The sequence below is a fragment of the Agelaius tricolor genome, unplaced genomic scaffold (genome assembly GCF_023055355.1).
Source record: "Agelaius tricolor isolate 1412-34295 unplaced genomic scaffold, bAgeTri1.0.p SCAF_14, whole genome shotgun sequence".
NCBI classification, from domain to species: Eukaryota; Metazoa; Chordata; class Aves; order Passeriformes; family Icteridae; genus Agelaius; species Agelaius tricolor.
In genome coordinates, this window is record NW_027269274.1 from 6,375,098 (window position 1) to 6,396,418 (window position 21,321).

A 21,321-nucleotide genomic window follows, 5' to 3' on the forward strand; every position below is an offset into this window, starting at 1 on the left:
TGTTTTTACCCATCTGCAGTTGGGTTTAACTCCAGTGCCGCCTTTGGCTGGTGGGGAAACAGTCACATCTTCTCTTTCTCCTTTACTTCACCCATTCCCTCAGGCTTTGGGACTCTCATCTCCAATGACAGCTTTGGGTGCTGGGTGTGACTCTCTCTCTCTGCAGCCTTCTGATGGAGGTGTGAGCAGAGCTAAGTGAAAATCTTATGCACAGCAGGAGGATGTCACCCCAGTGCCAGGGCTGAGGGTGGGTGACACATGCAGTCACCAGGGAATTTGGGGGGTTTTAGAAGGCTCCACCACTTGAGGAGCCCCAGCACAGCTCTTCTGCCACTCAGGCCTTGCCCTCTGGTAATTGCTGGCCTTAAAAAGCCTGAAAAAGGGGTTATAGGATGTTCTTCAGGGTTTTGAATCCTCAACAAGTGGACTGAAAAACAGGAACAAGCCTTTGTGTTGAAGCATATCAGGAATTTAAAAAGGACAGAATTTTAGAGTGTTAGATCATCTTAAGTGTTTTATTTTGTCCCATTTTTGAAATTGTTGAGCATAAAAAGAGCATAGTGCAATTTTTCAAGTGCAGTTGATACAAGAAGATGAATTCATTAGCTCCAGCCCAGACAGATTTTTTTAATCTAAAAAAAATATTGTAAAGAGGTTTTATTCAGTATATGAATTCATCTTCTCCAAGATATTTCTAAGAAGTACTGAATCTGTAATGAATACCTACTGCCTTTTTCTCTGGGAATGCATCCCATTGTTACTTACATTAATAATAAGAATGTAGACACAGAAAGCAAAGGCAATATTTAATATTTCAGAATGTCTAAAATTCATTCCTCCTGTACTTGAGTTGTCTTTGGATCAGTATTTCTTTCAAAAAGACAGTATTTGCCATATGTGACCTGTCTCACTGAAGTCATTGCTAGAGAACAATTAGGTTGAAAAGGACCAGCTAACCCATAATTGGGTAAAAGCATGTATTTTCATGATTTACCTAATGCATCTTAATATCAGAAAGTGCTCCAATTCTGCGGGGGAGAGCCACAGACGTTGCTTGTTTAGGGGAAGAAAAAAAAGAACAAAAATTAAGCCGGAATTACTAATGCAAAGCTAAGGAAAGGCTCCATCTCTGTTTCTGGACTGGCTGGGAGGAAGCAGATTAGAGCTGCAACTTTATTCCACAAATGTGGGTTAAAGTTCCTTCATGTGGAGCTCCCTGGGGTGAGGGGATCAGCCCTGCAAGGTGCTGAGTGTTTGGGCTCAGGTCCAAGGAAGCTTATTTCCAAGCTGTAAACCCAAAGGCATGCTTTAAGGCTAAGGCTGAGCTCAGATGCTGCGCTGCAGTCTGGCCCAGAGTGACCAGCCTTTGCTGGATTAAGATGTTTGAGAATAGCCAGCTTTGTGGGAATGTGAAAACAGAGCATTTGGTGGTGGTAGCAAATGCACTCTTTGCTGGTGCTGAGCTTTAGCTGCCCGAGCTCCTCGTTATGGGCAACTCATTGCTGCTCGTGGGAGTTGTGTACATGAATCAGAGGGAAGGACAAACCCTTAAGGTTTGAAAGCTGAAGCAGTTCCAAGATCCAGGAATGACACACTTGAAGAGCACTCAGAGACAGAAACAGCAATTGAGTGGCTTAGCAGAGAACCACAATTCAGAAACCTCACACTGTTTTATTGAAATATATTTTTATAATATGCTTTTTACTTTTCAATGTATTATTAAACTTCCTTAAAGATTAACACAATCTGTTGTCAAATTTTTCTCATGTGGCCTGATTGCTTTGCAAAATACTGTATCCTACATATGGCCATCTGTCAAAACAGCAGTGACAAAATGAATTAATCTGAATTGCAGATGTGTTAATGAATCCCTTTGAAGGGCTTAAGCATTTAATTAAAAGTAAAGCAGAACATGATAGAGAATTTTTAAAGCTTTTAAAATATTCGAAGTTATCATTAATATTTGAATTTTATTTTCAGGCACACAATTTGTTTGGGAGGATTTTTCTCTCCCCAAATCTAATTAAAACAATACAAACAAGTCTTGACCCTATCCTGTTGGCTCATCAGCAGTTACATAGAACTAAAAATATTTGCACAATGACACAAACATTAGATAATTTTCCCTTAAAATAGAAAAGAAGAATACACTCATAAATTTCAGAGTATTTCAGAGAGTATTTCGGCCACCTTCTGATCAGACTGAGTTGAAAGATGATTTTTAGTAAAAGCCCTTTGGCAGGGTTATGTCCTTTTATTATATGAATAGTAGACAAATAGTAGCAGTGATACTCTTGGGCACACAGATGTATCCATGCCCTTGGAGAATGTGTTGCTAAAAGGGACCATGGTACTCACATGAGCTTGTTCATCTGAGCTCCTGCTGAAGCCATCTTTCAAAAGCTTTCCATGCCACCACAAGAACCCTTTAACAAATGGCTGGTTAAAGGGAAAAGACAAAAAAAATTTGAATTCTCCTGCAGTGGGATAGTTTAGTAAATGGATTTCTTGCAGATATGGAGCCTTATGAGATCTATGGGTAAATTGCAGGTGTTTTCAGCTATAAAACTCTCCATCAGCTTCAGTGTCCACTCCTAGTTTCAGACTTGTCCTCATATATTTTGCTGAATCTGGGCCTTAAACATTTTGTGCTTTGCCAAGCTCTGAGTCACTGAAAGTGCTGCTGCCTCAAATGAGCCAGTGACTAAAGCAAACCCACACTGATCATTCTTGAATCCATCTTATGTTGAAATTGATGTCACACTAGGTAGATTTTTATTTTATATAGCATGTTAAAGTTGCATAGTAAAGTTTGATTAAAATTATCTGTAATTAAGAACCATGTTCATTTTTCATCACCACATATTTAGAATTTCTTTTAACATTAGGTGAAGATATTTCTATTTGGAAAACTAACTTATGTCATGAAGTTGAAAGATTTTTGTAGAAAAGTATGTTTAAGGTGTTCTCACATAAATATTTCCTCTAAGGAGAAAAAAGGTTTTTCAAATGTACCTGCATGCATGTGCATAAATGTGTAAATTCATATGTGCGTGTATTTTATATCTACACATGCACAGAGATGTGAAACTTAGTATGTCATAATCCATAGTAGCTACAACCTTAACAAATTGTGCATGCAAGCCTAACATGACCCATAAAGTCACAATTAAGTAAATGAACTAACAAGAAAGCAGATACATTAAGCTTTGCAAAACTGTAAAATTAATATTACAGCTATGTCACCTTCACCTGCAACTGGACTGAGCAAGGGTGAGAGAGAGAGAGAAATCAATTCCACGAGTTTTGGAGAATGTAAGACTGTGCTGAGAATGTATCTGTGTCTTGTGATGTCTTGTTCTGGTGTCATTGCTGCTCTGTGGCGGGGGCTCTTCATCACCAAGGGAGTCTGGCAGGGCCATGTGCCAGGTTGAGCCAGCCAGGGGCAAAGCCTGGCTTTGCTGTCCTGGCTGGATGCTGTAGGTGGTCAAGGGTGGGTGTATCATGTTCCTGTTTCCTTCATGTGTTTGCCCACGTGGCTCATCAATGGGGCTGCATCACCCACCTGTCCTGACATTCACAGAACTCTTCTTACCACTTTTGCACTGCTCTCCAAATGGTCTGGTTTAATTTGGGACAAGCAGATTAAATTTTGCTGTTGTTAAATTTTACCCGTTTGGGCTGCGTACATGTTTTATCAGAGTCAGACATGCTTGAGATCAGCCACAGTGCAGGGATGCAATGAATGGCTCCTAGAGGCCATTTTCCATTCATTTTCAACAAAGTTGAAACACCAAAGTCAGCAGCACCATGTTCCCATTGAGTAAGGAAAGTGGCTCCTCAGAAGTGCAACTGAATAATGGGACAACCTAAAATAATTCTCCAGTATGGAACCCCAGAGGGTCTCAGCTCTGAAGCTCGGGGGTGGAGGGGTGTTCTGGGCTGTGCCAGTGAACCACTGCCCTGCAGAGCTGCTGCAATAAGTGGTAAAAGGAGCTTTGTATTCATTCTGTGAAAAGGTGTGTTGTCTGTATGTCTGTTGTCTCTGTGTTCCACCTCACTGAAATCCTTCCAGTGGGAAGAGCACTATGTGAAAGAATCAGCTTCTTTGGGGGCAGACTTGTCTTTTTCTGTTGCTCTGGTCTGACATGGCTGGTCCAGCCTGGCCTGCTGTTCCCTCCAGCAGCATTAATTGTGTAGCTGGGACCCAAACCAGGGCCATAAGGCATCGCTCAGTGGGACTGGAGGGGTGACAAATGGGAAGATGCTGAGAGATGCCGCGGACACGGGCCCACGCCGGAGCTCTCTGCAGCAGCCACTTTACCTCTGACAGATCCAACACACTCTATTAATTGTTTGGGGCCAACCTGTGCCAAAACAGCCTGAGAAGGGCTGAGAGACGCTCCTGACTGTGTCTGCTTGTCACGCTCCCCTTGCTGAAGGCAGTGACAAACAGCAATTAATTCATTGTCTGGATGCTGTTGTGCTGCATGTCTGTGCGTGGCGAGCTGCCTTCAGCCAGGGGAGATGAGGCACACGGGCACCCGGCGTGCTCATCACCCGAGCGCTCTGTAATTGTGTCTGGACAAAAATCAGCCTCTAATTCAGTGAGGGCACGGGTGTTAAGCTTGGCTTATAATTGCAGGTAATTAAAATGTAAAAACATTATCTGTAAAGCCAGCTTAAATGAAAATGTTGAAGCAGACATCTGTAGCTTACCATTCACCTATTCGTTTAATTTTTTAGTATTCCCCATTCTTCAATTCATGTTATATTTTAACTCATTGAAGAGAGACCTTCAGAGGTAACCAAAAGTCTGACAAGCACCAGAGCAGACCCAACTTGTTGCAGAATAAGCACAGACAGTGTAAAATCCAATTAGGGCCCAATCTGACATTCACTGATGCCAATGGAAAACAACCTGTTCATAGACAGAGAAAGCTAGATGATGTGTCATTAAATGTGCTGCATCCTGTGTCTGAGGAGGCACTTTTTTAAATTGGATTCCTGAACAATATACTTTGGTTTCTTTGCTGAAATTATAGGCAGCTGACTGGTAAAGCAACAGCTTTTTATTATCATTAATTATAAATTTTGGGAGGGGATCATTACAAAATTAGTCAATGCTACAGATACTATCCAATAAATATTAAATGAACCTGAAGTTGCCTTCTGATATGATATAATGTTAGCAATTAGTTATGCATTTTTAAAAAAGGGATGAAAGCAAGCATGAGTAAGTTAATATAAAACATTGCTGTTCAACAGCGCTTCAAGGTTAGTACTTCACTGTATGTAATATTCATTGTAAAAACCTTGCTGGTGTTCCATACTAATGAGTAGGCAAGGTTGGGCTTTTTTTATGTTTCCAGCTGGTTTTATCTCTTCAGTGCTTTTGCAGAGCCTGCACACGAACAAGTGAGAGTCAGGAGAGCTGCACTGTTTTGAGTGGAGCCCTTCTGATTTACACCAACTAGGGATCTGTCCCACAGTTATTTAAAGCAGAGTTAGTTGACAGATAGCAAACTATGCTTGGGAAAGTTAATTAAATAGTAGAAGTCATAACAAGTGGCTCTTCTGTCTCCCATGTAAGAAGAGGCAGCTGTATTGTTTCTGGCAGAGTAATTCTCTGCTGTACACATTTATTTATTGATGGTTTGGAAGAGACTCTTCTCTTCCAATGGGAGAGAATGGGTAATGATGCTAATATTGACAGAAGGAAATATTATAGTGATAAAGTCACAAGTAGATGCCTAGAAAGTAGAAACCACTACATAACTTTTAATGGTAATGTAAGTAATAATCCTTAGTATTTAAAACTATAAATGTTGATAGTTATGTCTCCTTTTTTTATGTAAAAGGGAGGTGGTCTCCAAGCTCATCTCATTTAAATGTTAAAATTGCATGGCACATCCTTTTATGTACGTCTGAGTAGTCCTGATTTGGGTAAAAAGGTGTGATATTTTGATTAAAAATGATAGTTTTTCTTCTTTCCCTTCAGTTCCAGATTATCAAGAGCAGGATATCTTTCTATGGAGAAAGGAAACTGGGTTTGGATTTAGGATTCTAGGTGGAAATGAGCCTGGAGAACCTGTGAGTATCAAGTTTTAGTTTGTGGCATCTTTCAGAAACACAGCAGTAGAATGTACAGCTGTGCAGAACTATGCTGTAGTATCACTGCTAAATAGTTACTGGACTATATATATATATATATATATACATATACATATATATATCCTGCATCTCCTCACCCTCCCTCCAAAATAACCCCAGAACTCCATAACCGAAATGGGTTTGGCTTCTCCTTCTACTTTAATGATAAACCAAATAAAAACACATAGGTCCTTGGACGCTGAGGACAGGATGTCCTGGTCATGTTTGCAAGTATTTTGATCTTAGAATTCTCAGTTCTGTCCTTGAATTCAGTTAATTTATTTACCATAAATCCAGTGCCTGTGGGAGGTGTCATCCTTTCCTGCGCTGCACAGGTCACAGCTAGATAGTGGCAGCATGACTTTCCATGTTTTTCCCTGCCAAAATTATTTTGCTCATTTATGGGAAGAGAGACCAACAAATTCATCTCATGTTAGAGTAACTCCACAGAACTCACTGAAGATAAACCAAGACTGAGTTGGAGGACAAGCGTGTGGTGCAGAGCTTGTAAACCCTGCAGGCAACTGAAAGGGTAACTCAATCTCAGCTTCCCTGACAAGACCCTCAGTGCTATTAACCATCTTCCTGTCTGGTCACTGTCTGGTTGAAGAAGTTTCCTAAGGCTGTCTGTCCTTAGAGTGAATGGACTGCCTAAAGAAACAAGATGTCAATTTATTACAATCTCACAATGTGCTGTATTCACGCGGAACCGCTTTCACAGAAACAACTTCCCTGACCAGCAGACATTTGTCAACAATTTCATGTCCCTCCTACATCAGGTCCTGCTAGGAGTGCCCCTTGCTTGCAGCTGGCTGTTGAGCTGGTTCTCATGGCTGTCTCTCCTGCTGTGCCAATTCCTCAGATTTACATCGGTCACATTGTACCGCTGGGTGCTGCTGATGCCGACGGCCGCCTGCGATCGGGCGATGAGCTGATCTGCGTGGATGGGACGCCTGTGGTGGGCAAATCTCACCAGCTCGTGGTCCAGCTCATGCAGCAGGCAGCCAAACAAGGCCACGTCAACCTGACCGTCAGGCGCAAAGTGGTTTACACAGGTAGGCTGCAGTATCACCCCGCAGGGGTGGCTTTTCTTGCCAGGATCCCATCTGTTCAGCAAATGGCCTAAGGGGGAAAAAAAAGCTTCTTCTAGTGCTGAGAAAACTCAAGGGATGGATTGTTATTTTTCCTCTTTTGCCTGTTTTTAGTCTTTTTTGTTCCTGACCAAATAAGTTTCAATATTTTTTTTCCCATCAAGACTCTCTTAGTTGGCTTTCCCAGTGTTCATAAGGTTTCTGATAAAATGGGGAACTGTTTGGTTGCAGTGTACACTCATGCAGCAGACACTGTGGCCAGCTGCTTGTGTTTTCTGTATACTTCCCAAAATAAATGTGCAGCCTGATAGTCACCCTCAAACTGGGAGTGAGGGAAAAGGTGATGAAAAGTCCAGAGAAGGGGACGCAAGGGCAGAATGTGAGTGAGGGCTCTGGTGTGTGGTGGTGGCTGCTGCCTCAGGCTCAGGGCAAGCTTCAGCATGTAGTAAAGTGACCTCAGGATGGGAAACTGCAAAACATTGTTGGTTCTGGTGGGCCAGGGCGTGCATGTTTGTTGTCACAGAATCATAGAATGGTTTGGGCTGAAAGGGATCTTAGATATCATCCTTTTCCAACCCTTCTGCCATGGGCAGAGACACCTTCCACTAGACCAGGTTGCACAGGTCTAGAGAGTTTTCTGTATGCTGAGTTACGCTGAGCATTGTGCACACACTGCACAAGTGTAGGATCTAAATGAACAGAAAAGAAGCTGGCAGAAAAACAAAGATGCAAAGAGAAGTGACACTGCCTGGTACCATTTTGGCACCCAGATAAGTGATTGAAAAATGTCATGATAGCAGAGACAATGAAGACATGAGCATGAACTTTCTAAATAACATGTAGCCATATGTTTAATACTGGATAGTAACTTTTGAGTGCTGCCTGTCCCTTTGAGTCCCTTTAGGAACTCAGATGTGGGATTGGCTTTTACTCACTCAAAGAAAAGGATATCATATAGCTTTTCAAGTTTAAGCATCATCAGATAAACAGGCAGTGATGTACTTTGATCTCAGAGAGAATCAAAATAACATTCAGGTTGGAAATTAGGTCCTCAGTGGAAGTTAGGACTAGAAGAGTACCTCTGAAATAGCTTTGTGTTCTTATCCAGGCCTGAGCTCCTTCTGCACAATAATAAATGAGCATTCACTTCTCATTTCTTTCTTTCTTCCCAGTGTGGATAAACACTAGGTTATGTCTCTCCTCTGACAGCCTGTCTTTAATTCCTGACCAAGGTCTGGTGTGAGAGAAGCTTTAGAAGAGCATTGGGAGGAAGGGGAAGGGCAGCTGAATTTGGTATTGTATTTGTGTGTAGATTTTCTATGCAGTTTTACAGCCTCCGGGCTGGAAATTACCATGAAAGATTTAGATGCATGAGATCTCTCTTGATATTTCATTCAGAGGCATGTTACTGCAGATCTAGCTATTTCTGAATCATTGCAAATGTGGACACTTACTCTAGGATAAATTATTCAGAATCCCTTCTTTCACCTTATATTTACAGGCTTTTAAATTTCAGCAGAACTTTGTGGAGAAGGCTGTTCCTGAATTTTGGTCCCTTGCTCCTCCTGTCATCTGTACGCCAGTAGAAAAAGATTGTTTGCCTAAATGAGTACTCTCTGTCCTGAGATCCATGTAGGGGAAATTTTATGCTCCTGTAATCTTAATATGAAGAATGCTATGTATTTAGTACATACTTTTGAGTATATAAGTGCAGACAGGACTTCTATCCAAGGATATTTTAAAGTCCTTTTTTCTTTTTTTTGCATCATGAAATTACAGGTTTAGATTTTGTTTGCCATCCATTTTCATGCTGATGCTTTTAAGATCTTCAACTTAATTTTGATTCACCAAATTGGAGAAGTGACCTGATTAGCAGAGGCAGCCATTCAGCAAGGACAAGTGCAATATGCTGCTCTCAGCTGCACAAATGGGCTGTGGAGAACAGGCTGAGTAACAAGAAGTGGAAGCTGTTGTGGGCCACGAGCTTTTTGCTGAGGTTGGCTCAGGTGAAGAAAAAGAATGTGCAGGGATGTAGGCAGGGGGAAACTCTCCTGATTTCCCAGCAGATGATGGCTTAGTGCAATATGGTCCAGCACTTCAAGAAAGACGTATTTGAATTGGAGAGAGCCCAACTGGAAGGAGTCCAGAAGACCAGGGAAAATAAGGAGAGCTCTAGAAAACATGGTCTGAAAGGAAATATTGAACAAATTTGGATTCTTTAGCTTAAAGCAGAGGAGGGGGAGGAGGTATTAAACTTCCCAAGACTATAAGAGACTGCTGCAAAGAGGAAGGGAATAATATGTTCTCCATATGCCTGTTAGATAGCACTAGAAATAATAGCCTTATGTAGCAGCAGGGAAGATTTAAGTCAGATATTGCAACCAATAGATTGCCTGGGGAGATATTTAACAGCTGATTAGACAAACATCTGTCAGGACTGATATTAGGTATAGTTGGCCCTCACTTGAGCAGAGTCTGAGCTAACCAATTTTTTTGAGATTTCTTCAAGCTTGTGGTAGCTGATTAGATTTTAAACTAATACCCCTTCCAACTTCAGTTGCTGTTAAACACTTGTTTAATATTAACGTTAACAGTGTTTAATGTCTGTACAGATGACAGTTGCTGGCTCTTCCATCCAGAAATGCTTCGTTCACAAGTTGTTTTGCTCATGTTGAGAGATTGTTATTACTAAAGATCCCATTAATCAAAGGCAATCAGTGCACTAATTGATAGCTTTCAGTTTAAAACTACACAGAAGGTGGTGTTGTGAGATATTACTGCCTCTCCTTCTGGCTTGTGCATATATATGTGCAACATACATATGGTTGTACATATATGACGGAGGTGGGGGTGCAATAGCTGGAGGAGGCACCTTTGAACTGATGTAATCCATGTTTAAAATGCCACAGAGCATCCAAGCAGGCAGCACTGCACTGGTTTAACCAGGCTGCAGTTTGGCAGTGGATGGCTTTGGCTGAATGAGCACACACAGGAGAGGGTGAGCAGTGTGGGCAGTGCCACCACCGAGCAGAGCCATTGAAAGCATGGCCATAGATGGACAGACTAAAGCAGGTGATTTTCATTTACCCTTTTCTCAGTAGACACCTCTCTCCAAGCACTGTTAGGAAAATTAATCCACAAACATCAGAGGTTTATGTACAAAAAGGAGACAGAGGAGTCCTTTTACTTTATTCGAATAAAGAGGGAGGCCATGAGGCATTCTCCTGGGATCTCTCCAATTTTTGGAGGATGCAGCCTCCCTTTTTATCCCAATTTCCTGGCCACATTTCTCTTCTCTCTTTCCCCATTGGCTGAGGTACTTGGGAGGTTCAGACTTCCCGATACACCTGATCCCAAAGATTTCCCCCTAATGTATAACCCTCCCTTTTAATGTTTAATTCTTACTGAATTTAAGGATTTTTCTTCCCCATTGTTTCTTTCATCTTTCAATGTCTAATTTCATTTATCAGCAAACCTAAAGTTTACTTGTAAAAGCAAATATCTTTTTCCATTCATCAATCAGTGGAACCCTTCCCATTGTTTCTTTTATCTCCCAGTCATAGTTTTATCTACCAGCAGACCCACAGCTTGTTTGTAAAGACAAATCCTCTATTCCTCTCAGCACTAAATGGTGTGTTGGGGAAGATGAAACAGGAAAGCCCTATAAATATGATTGCCTGGCAAAATATTTTGAGAATATAGAAACTATAAGCGAGATTGAAATGAAAGCAAGCTTTGAGATACTTTAGTTACTGAATGATGAGAAAACAGTGGTGTGGCTAGCTGAAAGTAATCCCCTTTTGATGAAACAATATTCTCTGCTTGCAGAATGGTGCAAGGCTCAGAGCAGACCCTACTAGCTTAGCAGAAAGAGTCCAAAGAGTAGTTTTTAGAGTTTAAAATGTAACACAGTATGGCAATGTAATGATCCTTATAGGCCGTATGTAAATGCTGTAAGATTTGTATTTTGTATTAGATTGGTTAGTGAGAGTTACAATATTCAACACAGAAGAAGATTTATTGTATTGTAATGGGAACCTCGCTCTCTTATCTTCTCATCCTCTCTCTCTCTTTCTCTTTACCACTCTCTTTACTTCTCTCGGGCCTGCTCCGAGCTGTGGCTGGCAGCTCCCAGCAGGGCCCTGCACCCAGGCCCTTTGCAATAAACCCCAAGTTCCAAGACCCGCCTTCAGAGATCTCTCATCTCCATCCGTCCTGCCCATCCTACCCCCATCACTCCTAGACTGGGGCAGCCTGCTCGAACACTCTTTCTCCTCCCCTCCCCAGTTCCCAAGGCAGAGAATGAAGTCCCATCCCCGGCCTCCTCCCACCACAGCAGCAACCAGCCGGCCTCGCTGACGGAGGAGAAGCGGACGCCGCAGGGCAGCCAGAACTCGCTCAACACGGTCAGCTCGGGCAGCGGCAGCACCAGCGGCATCGGCAGCGGCGGCGGCGGCGGCAGCGGCGTGGTCAGCGCCGTGGTGCAGCCCTACGACGTGGAGATCCGCCGCGGCGAGAACGAGGGCTTCGGCTTCGTCATCGTCTCCTCCGTCAGCAGGCCCGAGGCGGGGACGACGTTCGGTGAGTCCCGTGGGTTTTTGGCTTCACCTCTGGTGAGAGGCGAAGCTTGCGGCCCGAGGAGGAGGGTGGGGATCTGTTTGGTTAAAAGTCATGGGCATGCCCCGATTTATGTAGTTAATAGCAAAATCAGAGGTAAAGATTCGGTAGGTGTTGCCTCCTGGGTGTTGTTCGGCACTGAGTTGGGAAAAGTGAAATGACATCCCAACTTGAAGAGCTAAAATGTCACCAATGCAATTCCTGATGCTCTTTCTAGGAGAGCCTCTCTGGGGTTTGCTCTCTGGGGATCCTCCCAGTGATGCTGTTTGCCAGTGCAGAAATGTAGCAGGTGGAATGAAATATGTCTCGTGATGGTGGAATCAAGCCAGTTGATTTAAAAGCAGTAATGCTTAAACTGATTAACTTCTCTTTGGCAATCAGGGTTATTCTGATCATCATTATGTTGTGAGCATGCTGGTAGCTGGAAAGTTTTAATTAATACTGCTTCCTGGTGAGACATAAAATGGGGAATACTGTTAAAAGAACAGGATGTTTCTTTTACCCATTTGACCTCTACCCAAATGCATTTCTTCAGACTAGGAAGAAGTTAAGTTTAAACTATGTCACACGTAATATCCTGACTTAATAAAGGTGGCCATGGTTTCTGTCTCAAGACAGTCTTTCTGCTGGGCAGATACCCATTTCCAGGAGTTGCTGCAGAGGAGATGTACATACGCTGGTTTTGCAAATATGCCCAGAACAGCCTGTTCTCAAGCAGAAGTGACATTGCAAGGAGGAAACAGTCAGAGATGCTATTTTCTTCCCTTTCCATCTCCTCCAAAAGGAGGCCAGAGGCGGCATCCATTTGTACTTTGTGAAGGAAGGTGTTCCCTTAGTCTGTGTTAGGGGTGGAGGGAAAGGAAGGACAGAGCACTGTCCATCTGCACAGCACCTCCCACAGCAGTGCTGTGGTTTGCAGAGAAAATGCATTGCAGACTCCCTGTGCAGCTTGAGTGCTTCTGGGGCACGCAGGTGCAAGAAATTGCCTTTCCCTCATTCTCCCAGGCTTTATTTTCTGACATTTCTTGCCACTGCCCATCAGCGACACCCTTAGTAATACATCAGCACCTTTGCTGGTATTGATGTAGAACGGGCCGTTTCTAGCTCTGTTCTGGGAAGTCTGGCAGCAGAGATTTCAAGGGGGAATTATGTAGCACAAAACTAGTGCATTGAGTTCTGTCAGTTCTCAGATTCTAGGCTCTCTCACACTGTCCTTGCTGCTGGAAACTGCTCTTTCAAGATAGGTGTTTTGGTGCCAGCACACAATGGTGTAATGTAAAAAAGATCAAACTGAACACAGTCTAGAAGAGAGGGTGTGCTTTTATCTTCTGAACAGATTTGCAAACATGTGTAAATAACTTTTACTGTATGAAGATTATGCTGTAATTCTTCTCTGCAGAGAAACCTTGACCTGAGGTTGTTAAAAGTTGTGTTTGCTTTAGCCCAAAATTCTTGCTAACTGGAAGTTTTCTGTGCAGGGGCTCCCAAGGAGATCTGTTGATCTGTGACTGTTTTTCCTTTAATTTTTTCAAGTATATTCAGTTTTTTCCTAACACTCCGCATGAGATGTGTTCCCTCTGCTGTCTGGTGCTTGCTCTGGACCTGCTTTGTAGTTTTTTTCTTTCATGGGTAGTATTTAGAGATGGGCCAAACTGGTTCTAATACCCACCTTGGTCACTTTGGTGTGGGCTCTTTCATCTGTTTTTAGTGGATTGGATAGAGTAGAAACTCACATCCTCAAAACAGGATAAACTGCAAACTAGATGGGGCTTTGTACTACCAGAAAGAGAAACTTTCTAACATCATGGTAAAATTAAAGACAAAATAAAAAAAGAAATCTCCCTAATGTTTGTAACTAATATAACTAATATTAACACTTTCTGCCAGTTTTCATTGCATCTTTCCAACCTCACATATCCTTGTCTTAGCCTTTTCTTCTTTATGGTCTTTCTAGTGTTGTCGTGTGTGTATCTCTAAAACTACTAATCAAATGAAGACTACAGCAGAGATGGGAAAGTGCATCTTGAGGGTGAATGTATTGTGGATGCAAAGTGTGAGATGACCAGTGCTGTGTGCCCCAAGGCCTCTTGCCCACATAAAGGAGCTGTAGAAAAGCTCATTGGATTTGTCTGAGTGATGTTGTATATCCCCTGTGTCCCAATTCTGCATGTTATGAACAACCCAGTGTTTTAGAAACAGAACAACTGCATGAAACAGGAGGAGAATTTTGTCTCCAGAACACATTCATCCTAAAGTGCTCTTGCTCTGTGTGTCAAACATCTCAATGGTTTTGTGTGTGGTTTTAGAGGTATTTTAATGAGGAGAACCTTATTCCTTCTTTGTTCCTACCTGGTGCCATCTAAGATCATAAAAGAGGAAGGGTTAGTAGAGGCTGAGGTGGGTGCCAGCACCAAACAGGTTACCTTTGTCAGTCTTGGCCCATCTGTAGTGGTCCTGTGCCTTCCCTGGTAGTACCTTTATTCACAATGGAAAGAAAATGTTTCATGTTGCTTCCCCATGCAGCGCTGGTAGAGTGGGTCTGTGTGGTAGATAGGGAGCCACACTCCCTCCTAGGCCTAGAATGATTTTATCTTTCTAAATTGAGAAAGAACAAAACATTGGCAGAAGCTTGAAAAGCAGTTGGCTTAGAGAAGGACTGGAGAGGCTGACACTGATGTAATATTGGAGGAGGAAAGTTGAGTCTTCTATAAACAGTTTCAATTTTTTTCTTCAAAAACAAAATCAGATTTGGGTTATGATGGAGCTGCTAAGTGCAGTTGTAGTCAATAAAAATTGCACCATTTATTAACAGAAATCCACTCGGGGGGAATTTTGAGGGATTAACAAAACACTTTTTGTGGAAGAAGTAAAGTGTTGTGCACTCAACTAGTTGATTGCCAATGTTTTGAACACTGGCAGCAAAGCTATCCTATAATAACTTTTGCTTGATGCATTAATTAATTAACCCTTAACCTTCTCTTTCCCTTTTCAACCCTTTTTTTCCTTTTCCCCTTCACCATATTCCCACATACGTAAACAATAAAAAAAAAAAAAAAAACAAAACCAAACCAAAACCAAACAAAACAACCCCCAAACCGATACAAAAGCGGGAAATGCATGTGTGGCCATGCCTCACAAAATAGGTCGGATAATTGAAGGGAGCCCCGCCGACCGCTGCGGGAAGCTGAAAGTCGGCGACCGGATCTTGGCCGTCAATGGGTGCTCCATCACCAACAAGTCGCACTCAGACATCGTCAACCTCATTAAGGAAGCGGGAAACACCGTCACCCTGCGCATCATTCCAGGAGATGGTAATGTATCTGTTTCCTGCTCTCTTGCCTCGCCCTCTTCTTGGTTCTGTTCCCCGGGATTTTTCTGTCACGTGGAGCTGCAGAGCCGTGGAGGGGTCGGTTTCCGCTCCCACTTTGGGAGTTAGCGCTGAGGGAGGTTGTGAGTCTCCCATAGATTTATTTTTTGTTTCTTTTTGTAGAGGTGGTTGGTTTTTAACAGGGAGGTGCTAATTCAACATTAAAAAAAAGAATTTTGTGTTCCATGCATCCGCTTAAAATGATCTTCCATAAATTTGATGGATCTCTTGATACACTTTAGTTTGATTCTTAGCTTAGTAATACAGCTTTAGAATATTTGGGAATCACTTGTTAGGATGTGTGATTCCTGAAGCTTTGTATGGACACAAGCAGGCTATAGAGTAAGGAGATCACAGAAAGAGATAAACACTTTGACATGTTTTAAGCTGTTTCAAAAGCAGATTTGCTTTTATTCTGGGTAAGTTGCTTTGGGAGTGAGCTCAGTACATTTTTAAATGACTGCTTAAATGGGGATGCTTCTGTAGTTGCATTTTAAGAGTTACCCTAGACAGGATCTCAGTGTTTCAGATGAGAGGGAATGTGCAGATTCCCTAATAATAAGTTGACACTTGGTGGTGAATTAAGGTCACTGAAGTATTTAATAAAAATAAGGATCTGTGTTATGTATCAGTTCCATTAAATTAATCCCCAGATAGGAACTGATCAGAAACCTGTTAAAGTATCTGCAGCAGAACTAAAATTTCTGTGGTTCTAAATTCTGAGTATTTTCTTTGTTTATTGTGCTTCTCTGCCATGGATGGGTTCAAAGTGAGAACTCATTGGGCAGAAACCTTTCCACATTGCTCCCCACAGACCAGGATGAGAAATGATCTGGTTATAAATTATTTCTGCTTAGGGTGATCTGTTTTGCACAAAAGCTTTATTTTCCTTCTGTCTAGTGGGTACCAGGTCAAATGCTATATAATCCTCTGCTGCTTGGAGGAAATAGGGTGTTCATGAATAATAAAATGGCTGTGAATCCAGCTAACATCTGAGCTGGCCTGTGCATGCCTGTTTTGGAAGATAAACTGAGAGAAGAATTGTTCATTACCTGTATTTTAGTCTCTGATAAAAAGGGAGGTGAATCTTTAAGTAAATAAAGTGCTTATTTTCTAAAAAAGAAAAACCATCTGAGAACTAAGCAACTTCTAAATGATTTAAGAATTTTTTTAAGAATATAACCTCCTGACATAAATGCTGAGCCAGGCTTGCTCATGCAATGATGTGTCCCAAATATCATGTAAATTGCTTAGGTTAGGGAAACATGTACCTGCGATTGACATCACGTATTCCTGGAGGAGATGGAAAGCTGTTCTTTGGGGAAGGAATCAACTCTGCTTTCATAGCAATTCAGGCTTTAAGTCTTTTTATTTACTGTCACTTTGAAATTCCAAGTCAGATTGCCAACTTTGCATAGTATTACCTGCATTTATTTTCCAAAAGACAGTAAGACCCAACACTCTCAAAATCTCTGAGGGTTTTGCTCTAAAACCCCATGAGATACAAGAAATCTGTCTCAGTGTTGTTTCCTTTTTGATGTCTTTGTATGCTTTTCTTGATTTGTTGTTTTCTTTTGTTTCTTTTGAGTGCTTTTTTGGCAAATATAAATGGCCTGTGTGCTGCAAGGAGGGGGGAGCACAAATCAGAAGCCAGTTGTCAGATAAACATGAAACTGAGGTGCATCACAAGACTCACAATAAACTCACACTGCTAATCTCTTCTAACATTATTAAACACACCGAGGGTTTTTGCTTTGTAATAAGTCTTGCACAAGTTAATTGGCGCAGATGACTGCAGGATTGTATTTGCAATGAAATGATGATGCTTTACCACACTTCCAGCAGATTCGAGGATACAGAATGCTGGAGCAGGACAAGCTTAGATTAGGCATGTAATTGGTGACAGAGAGTTTTAGAACAGAGCAGGGCAAGGAATCAATGAAATGTGTAGGGTTTAGAACACGCAATTATAATTGTACTAAAGATAATTTTTGCTATATTCTGTTCCAGTTTTGCATGGTGGCTGGCATGTGTCCTGGAGCAGTGTCTAAAACACTGGCAAAATTATGCACAACTCCTGACTCATGGGAGAGGGTGGGCTAAAGATAGATGCAGTACAGTGGTGTGAAGATACATCTGTACCAGAGATGTGTTGTTGCTCTGCTTGGTATTATTAGTGTGACCTACTAAAGGGTAGGAATCTTGCATTCTCTTTGAAGCCCATCATCATCTGATCTCCAAATATTTGTGGAAGATTTCAGAGGCTTTTGTTCTGGATGAATACAGAACACTTAACCATGTTTTGAGGCTTTCTTATGCAGGAGACAGATTTTAACATCAAGTCATCTTTACAAAATAAACAGAATTATTTCTTAAACCCCAACACTGTAGCTACATGTAGGGACATCTTCTGACACAAGCCAGCTGTGAGTGGCACATCATCACAAGGGTGTGGTTTGGTCATGCCTACACTGAGAGGTGCAGGCAGACCAGGGAGCCTCTCTTGCTCTCTGAGCTGCTGGACACAAGCCAGCTCTGGTCTGGAAGATGTTTCAGCTCCATATGCTGAGGGTTTCAGCATGTTAACTTGGGCACAGCACTGCAGGCAAAGGAGCTGTGTTCTTGTTGCACCCATCTGTTTAAGTGGTTCTTCTTTTTCTTTGTCCCTTTTCCTGAATTTCCCTTGACATGCAAATAGCTACAGAGAGGAAGAAGCTTCCCCTTATCTAGACTTCTCCAGAATTAATATCAATCCATGAAGGAAATGAAGTTAAACTCCCAGGATCCACAACCCTTAATTCAGACAAAAACCCTCCCATTGCTGCAATTTTGTATTATAGCTGGACTCTGTTTAATAATGGCAGATTTCTCCATAGCCTGTGAGATGAATTAGTGTATGCCTGTAGCTTGAGAGGCAAACAAGGGCAGGGTAGAAGACCTTGTAATTTTATGTTGGAGACCCAGATGTTTTTATCCAGTTTTTGTCACTGCTGTCTTAGTGGCTGTGTATTCAGTTCAGATTTTTGTCTTGAAAGGTGGTTCATGCTCATTATTTTGTAGGTACTTGCAATGTGTGGCTCTCTCCTGGGTACACTGGGTGTAGACACAAAGAGGGGTTCTCCTGTGTACAGAGCTGTTCTGCAAAGGAGCAGCTGCCTGCCACTGCAGTGGCTTTAGCTGGGAATGCCATGTCTGATGAGTGGCTGTTTCTGCTGACCCTGCCCATCATTCTCCAAGTGCAACCAACATAACTGTTGAGCATTTTGTGTGGTTAAGCACCATCAAGGTACATGGAGTACCACTGAGACTTCTTCTGAAGTCAAACTCCCACAGGAGAGGCGGGGTGTTTTCAGAAACTGCTGGCTTCTGGAGCAATTCAGCATTTGAAAGCATCTTCAGTACTAACATCAGTTCAGAATTGGTACAATATATAGTTCTGGAAAATCTGTTGAGTTCAATACAGAAGAATTCTGGGTCTGTGTTGCTATATTCAGCTAATGGGATTGACATGACCTTAAGTTTAGGCAGAATTTTAAGTGAGTTTGGGGTTAACTCTGGTCCTGCTGAAGTCTGATGCAGCTGCAGAATGACAAGAGAAATATTCTGCCCTGCCATACTGTGAGGGACACCTACATAGTCACTTTTAGTCATCTCAGTTTTGGGAAGCAGGAGACAGGACCTCTCCTTGGAGCCTCTCCTTCCATGCCTAAAGAAATCTGCAATTTGCACAGGCTGGTGCTGGGCTGAGAGCCCTTTACCATGGCAGAAATTAAGCTTAGAAGTTGCTCCTGCTCCCTGTATTCTCTCAGTGCACCCTTTTGTAAGTGTTACCCAGAGTTATTGATGCATTTGGTACTGGTGGCTCCATGTTCCTGCTTTCATTGCTGAGGCAGTAGTGGGTTGTATTTCAGAGTAGGATTTCAGTAAATTTGGGTTTTAGCCACATTCAGTATCATCTTGTGAGGTATTGGATAAGAGCCACATCTCAATTCTACTGGAGAATGCAGTTTCTGATGGAAGAAGGACTGATAAATTTATAATCCCTGGAATAGTTATAGATACTGTAAAATTAATCCACCCAACCTACAATATTTAGAGACTTAATTGGTTGGAATTCATGTCTTTAGACAATAGACAAAACTTTGTTCAATCCTTCATCTACAAGTGAGTCTTCATGAATGTGTCTAATGGTCTGGGGGGGTTCCAATCCAGATGTCCTAATGTAATTTTTTTTTCATTTTCCAGTTGAGTGTACAGTTTTATATACATCCTTATTATATTAATTTGGGGAATTGAGAAATTTGATCCCATCTCCAGTTCTATAAAAACAATGTAATGTTGCTTTTCCATGAAATGCTTTTGCAAAACTCTTTTTTTCTTTCAGTGAATAGCCCATGGTCTTCCCTCATAATATAAACAAAATCTATTTTGCAGAATCCTCCAATGCTACTTTATTGACCAATGCAGAAAAAATTGCTACAATCACAACCACACATACTCCTCAGCAAATACCACAGGAGACCAGGTCAGATTGTTTTCCTTGCGGAGAGCATCTCGACATGCTCTCTCTTCAGTTACTTCTTCATCACTTTCACGTCCCATGAGCTGTATTTTTCCTCTCTCCCTCTCATTCATTGCAGCAGGAACAACACCAAACCAAAGCAGGAATCCCAGTTTGATTTCAAACCACCACAAGCAGCACAGGTAAGGAGTATCTCTCTAATTGTTTTGCTTACCACTGGCTGTTGTTTCCAATCTGCTTGAGGGCTGTGTTTAAATAGTTCCCTTGAAAATTCCTACTGAGAAGCTGCTCTCCCTTAGTCTGCTGAAAAGAAAGAGGAATTTGCTGATTAGTTTCTTAATATGTGTTGCTGTTGTTTCAGCTGAGAAACATTTCCAACACGTTCTCATCAAGACTTTTGAGGGAGTAAAAATAAAGAAAAAAAGAGCTGACATTTTTAGGGCAGTAATAATTTTTGTGTTTGTTTATTGAATTGTCTGTTGTGAGGGGCCTCTCCAGAAACTATTGTTGTGTGCAAATGATAAATTCAGAGAATAAAAAAGAGGAAAACTTAGTAAGGGGCGATAGCTGGAGTGCTCCAGCTCGCACAGATGGCATCTTATTAGAAAGATTATCTATCTCAGTGTTAACTTTCCTTGTCACTGGCCATCCCAGAAGTAACATCTTCCATTAGGGACTTCAAAACATCCCCATAATAGCATTTGAGGAAAACAATGCAAAGGCTTCTGAGCTTCTTGCAAAGGAATAAATGATGTGGTAACTATACAAAAAGCCAGCACCATGGCACAGGCTCACCCCAGGTGCCATTAGACACTGCACTAAAGCTGGCACTGAAAGGGAGGTTGTCCTTGCCTTTAAAGGTTGGTAGAACCTTTAATCACCTTCCTAAAATGTCCCCTCCTGCTCTGGTGGTGCTATGTAACAGGGGTGCCCAAAAATGCACCACAGGACATAGCCAAACCACTTATTCCAACAGCCCTTCACCAACCACCAGAAGTCCAAATTGCAGAGTGAGGTCTGAGGAAGCAGCAAATCCTGGTCTGCATGTGAAAATTCAACTGATTTTCCATTTTTTAATGATTACCAACAAAGCATTGCTTGAACAATTCCAAAATGAGCGCGGAGCAGTATTTGACTTTCTGTTCAATTGGGCGTTTGCTGTCTTCTCTCCAGCAGGACCAAGACTTTTACACTGTTGAGCTGGAAAGAGGAGCCAAAGGGTTTGGCTTCAGCCTGCGAGGTGGCCGGGAGTACAACATGGACCTGTACGTGCTGCGGCTCGCTGAGGACGGGCCTGCTGAGAGATGTGGGAAAATGAGGGTATGCACAAACTGGCCTTAAAACCACCTTGCTCTGGAATAAGCTGACTTCTCTGCCTCTCCCTTCTGCTCTTTCAGCTTAAGAGGGAAATTAAATGTGATCTGAAAGTGGTTTCTATTTACTGCTGCTGATGGCATCTGTCACTCTTGGTGCACTGTCTATAGCAGTGTGTGTTCAGTGGAAGATTTCACCCCCTTCTTCCAACACTGCTTTCCAAACTGTAGTACACGATCTGTTGTTTAATGCCTAAG

General features: G+C 42.0%; 1 protein-coding gene across 30 annotated transcripts in view; it reads left to right on the forward strand.

Moving 5' to 3' along the window:
- Positions 1–21,321, forward strand: part of MAGI1 (membrane associated guanylate kinase, WW and PDZ domain containing 1) — a 337,856-nt gene that overhangs the window by 308,958 nt on the left and 7,577 nt on the right. For 8 of the 30 annotated variants that reach the window (XM_071439416.1, XM_071439423.1, XM_071439422.1 and 5 more), the window contains 8 exons: positions 3,238–3,315; positions 6,002–6,093; positions 7,016–7,208; positions 11,532–11,825; positions 14,969–15,172; positions 19,663–19,753; positions 19,872–19,932; positions 20,927–21,070. In XM_071439416.1, the coding sequence (XP_071295517.1) occupies positions 3,238–3,315; positions 6,002–6,093; positions 7,016–7,208; positions 11,532–11,825; positions 14,969–15,172; positions 19,663–19,753; positions 19,872–19,932; positions 20,927–21,070 (1,157 nt within the window). Of the gene's footprint in view, positions 1–3,237; positions 3,316–6,001; positions 6,094–7,015; positions 7,209–11,531; positions 11,826–14,968; positions 15,173–19,662; positions 19,754–19,868; positions 19,933–20,923; positions 21,071–21,321 lie in introns of all 30 variants that reach the window. The other 22 variants (XM_071439394.1, XM_071439413.1, XM_071439424.1 and 19 more) reach the window with 11 other exon arrangements.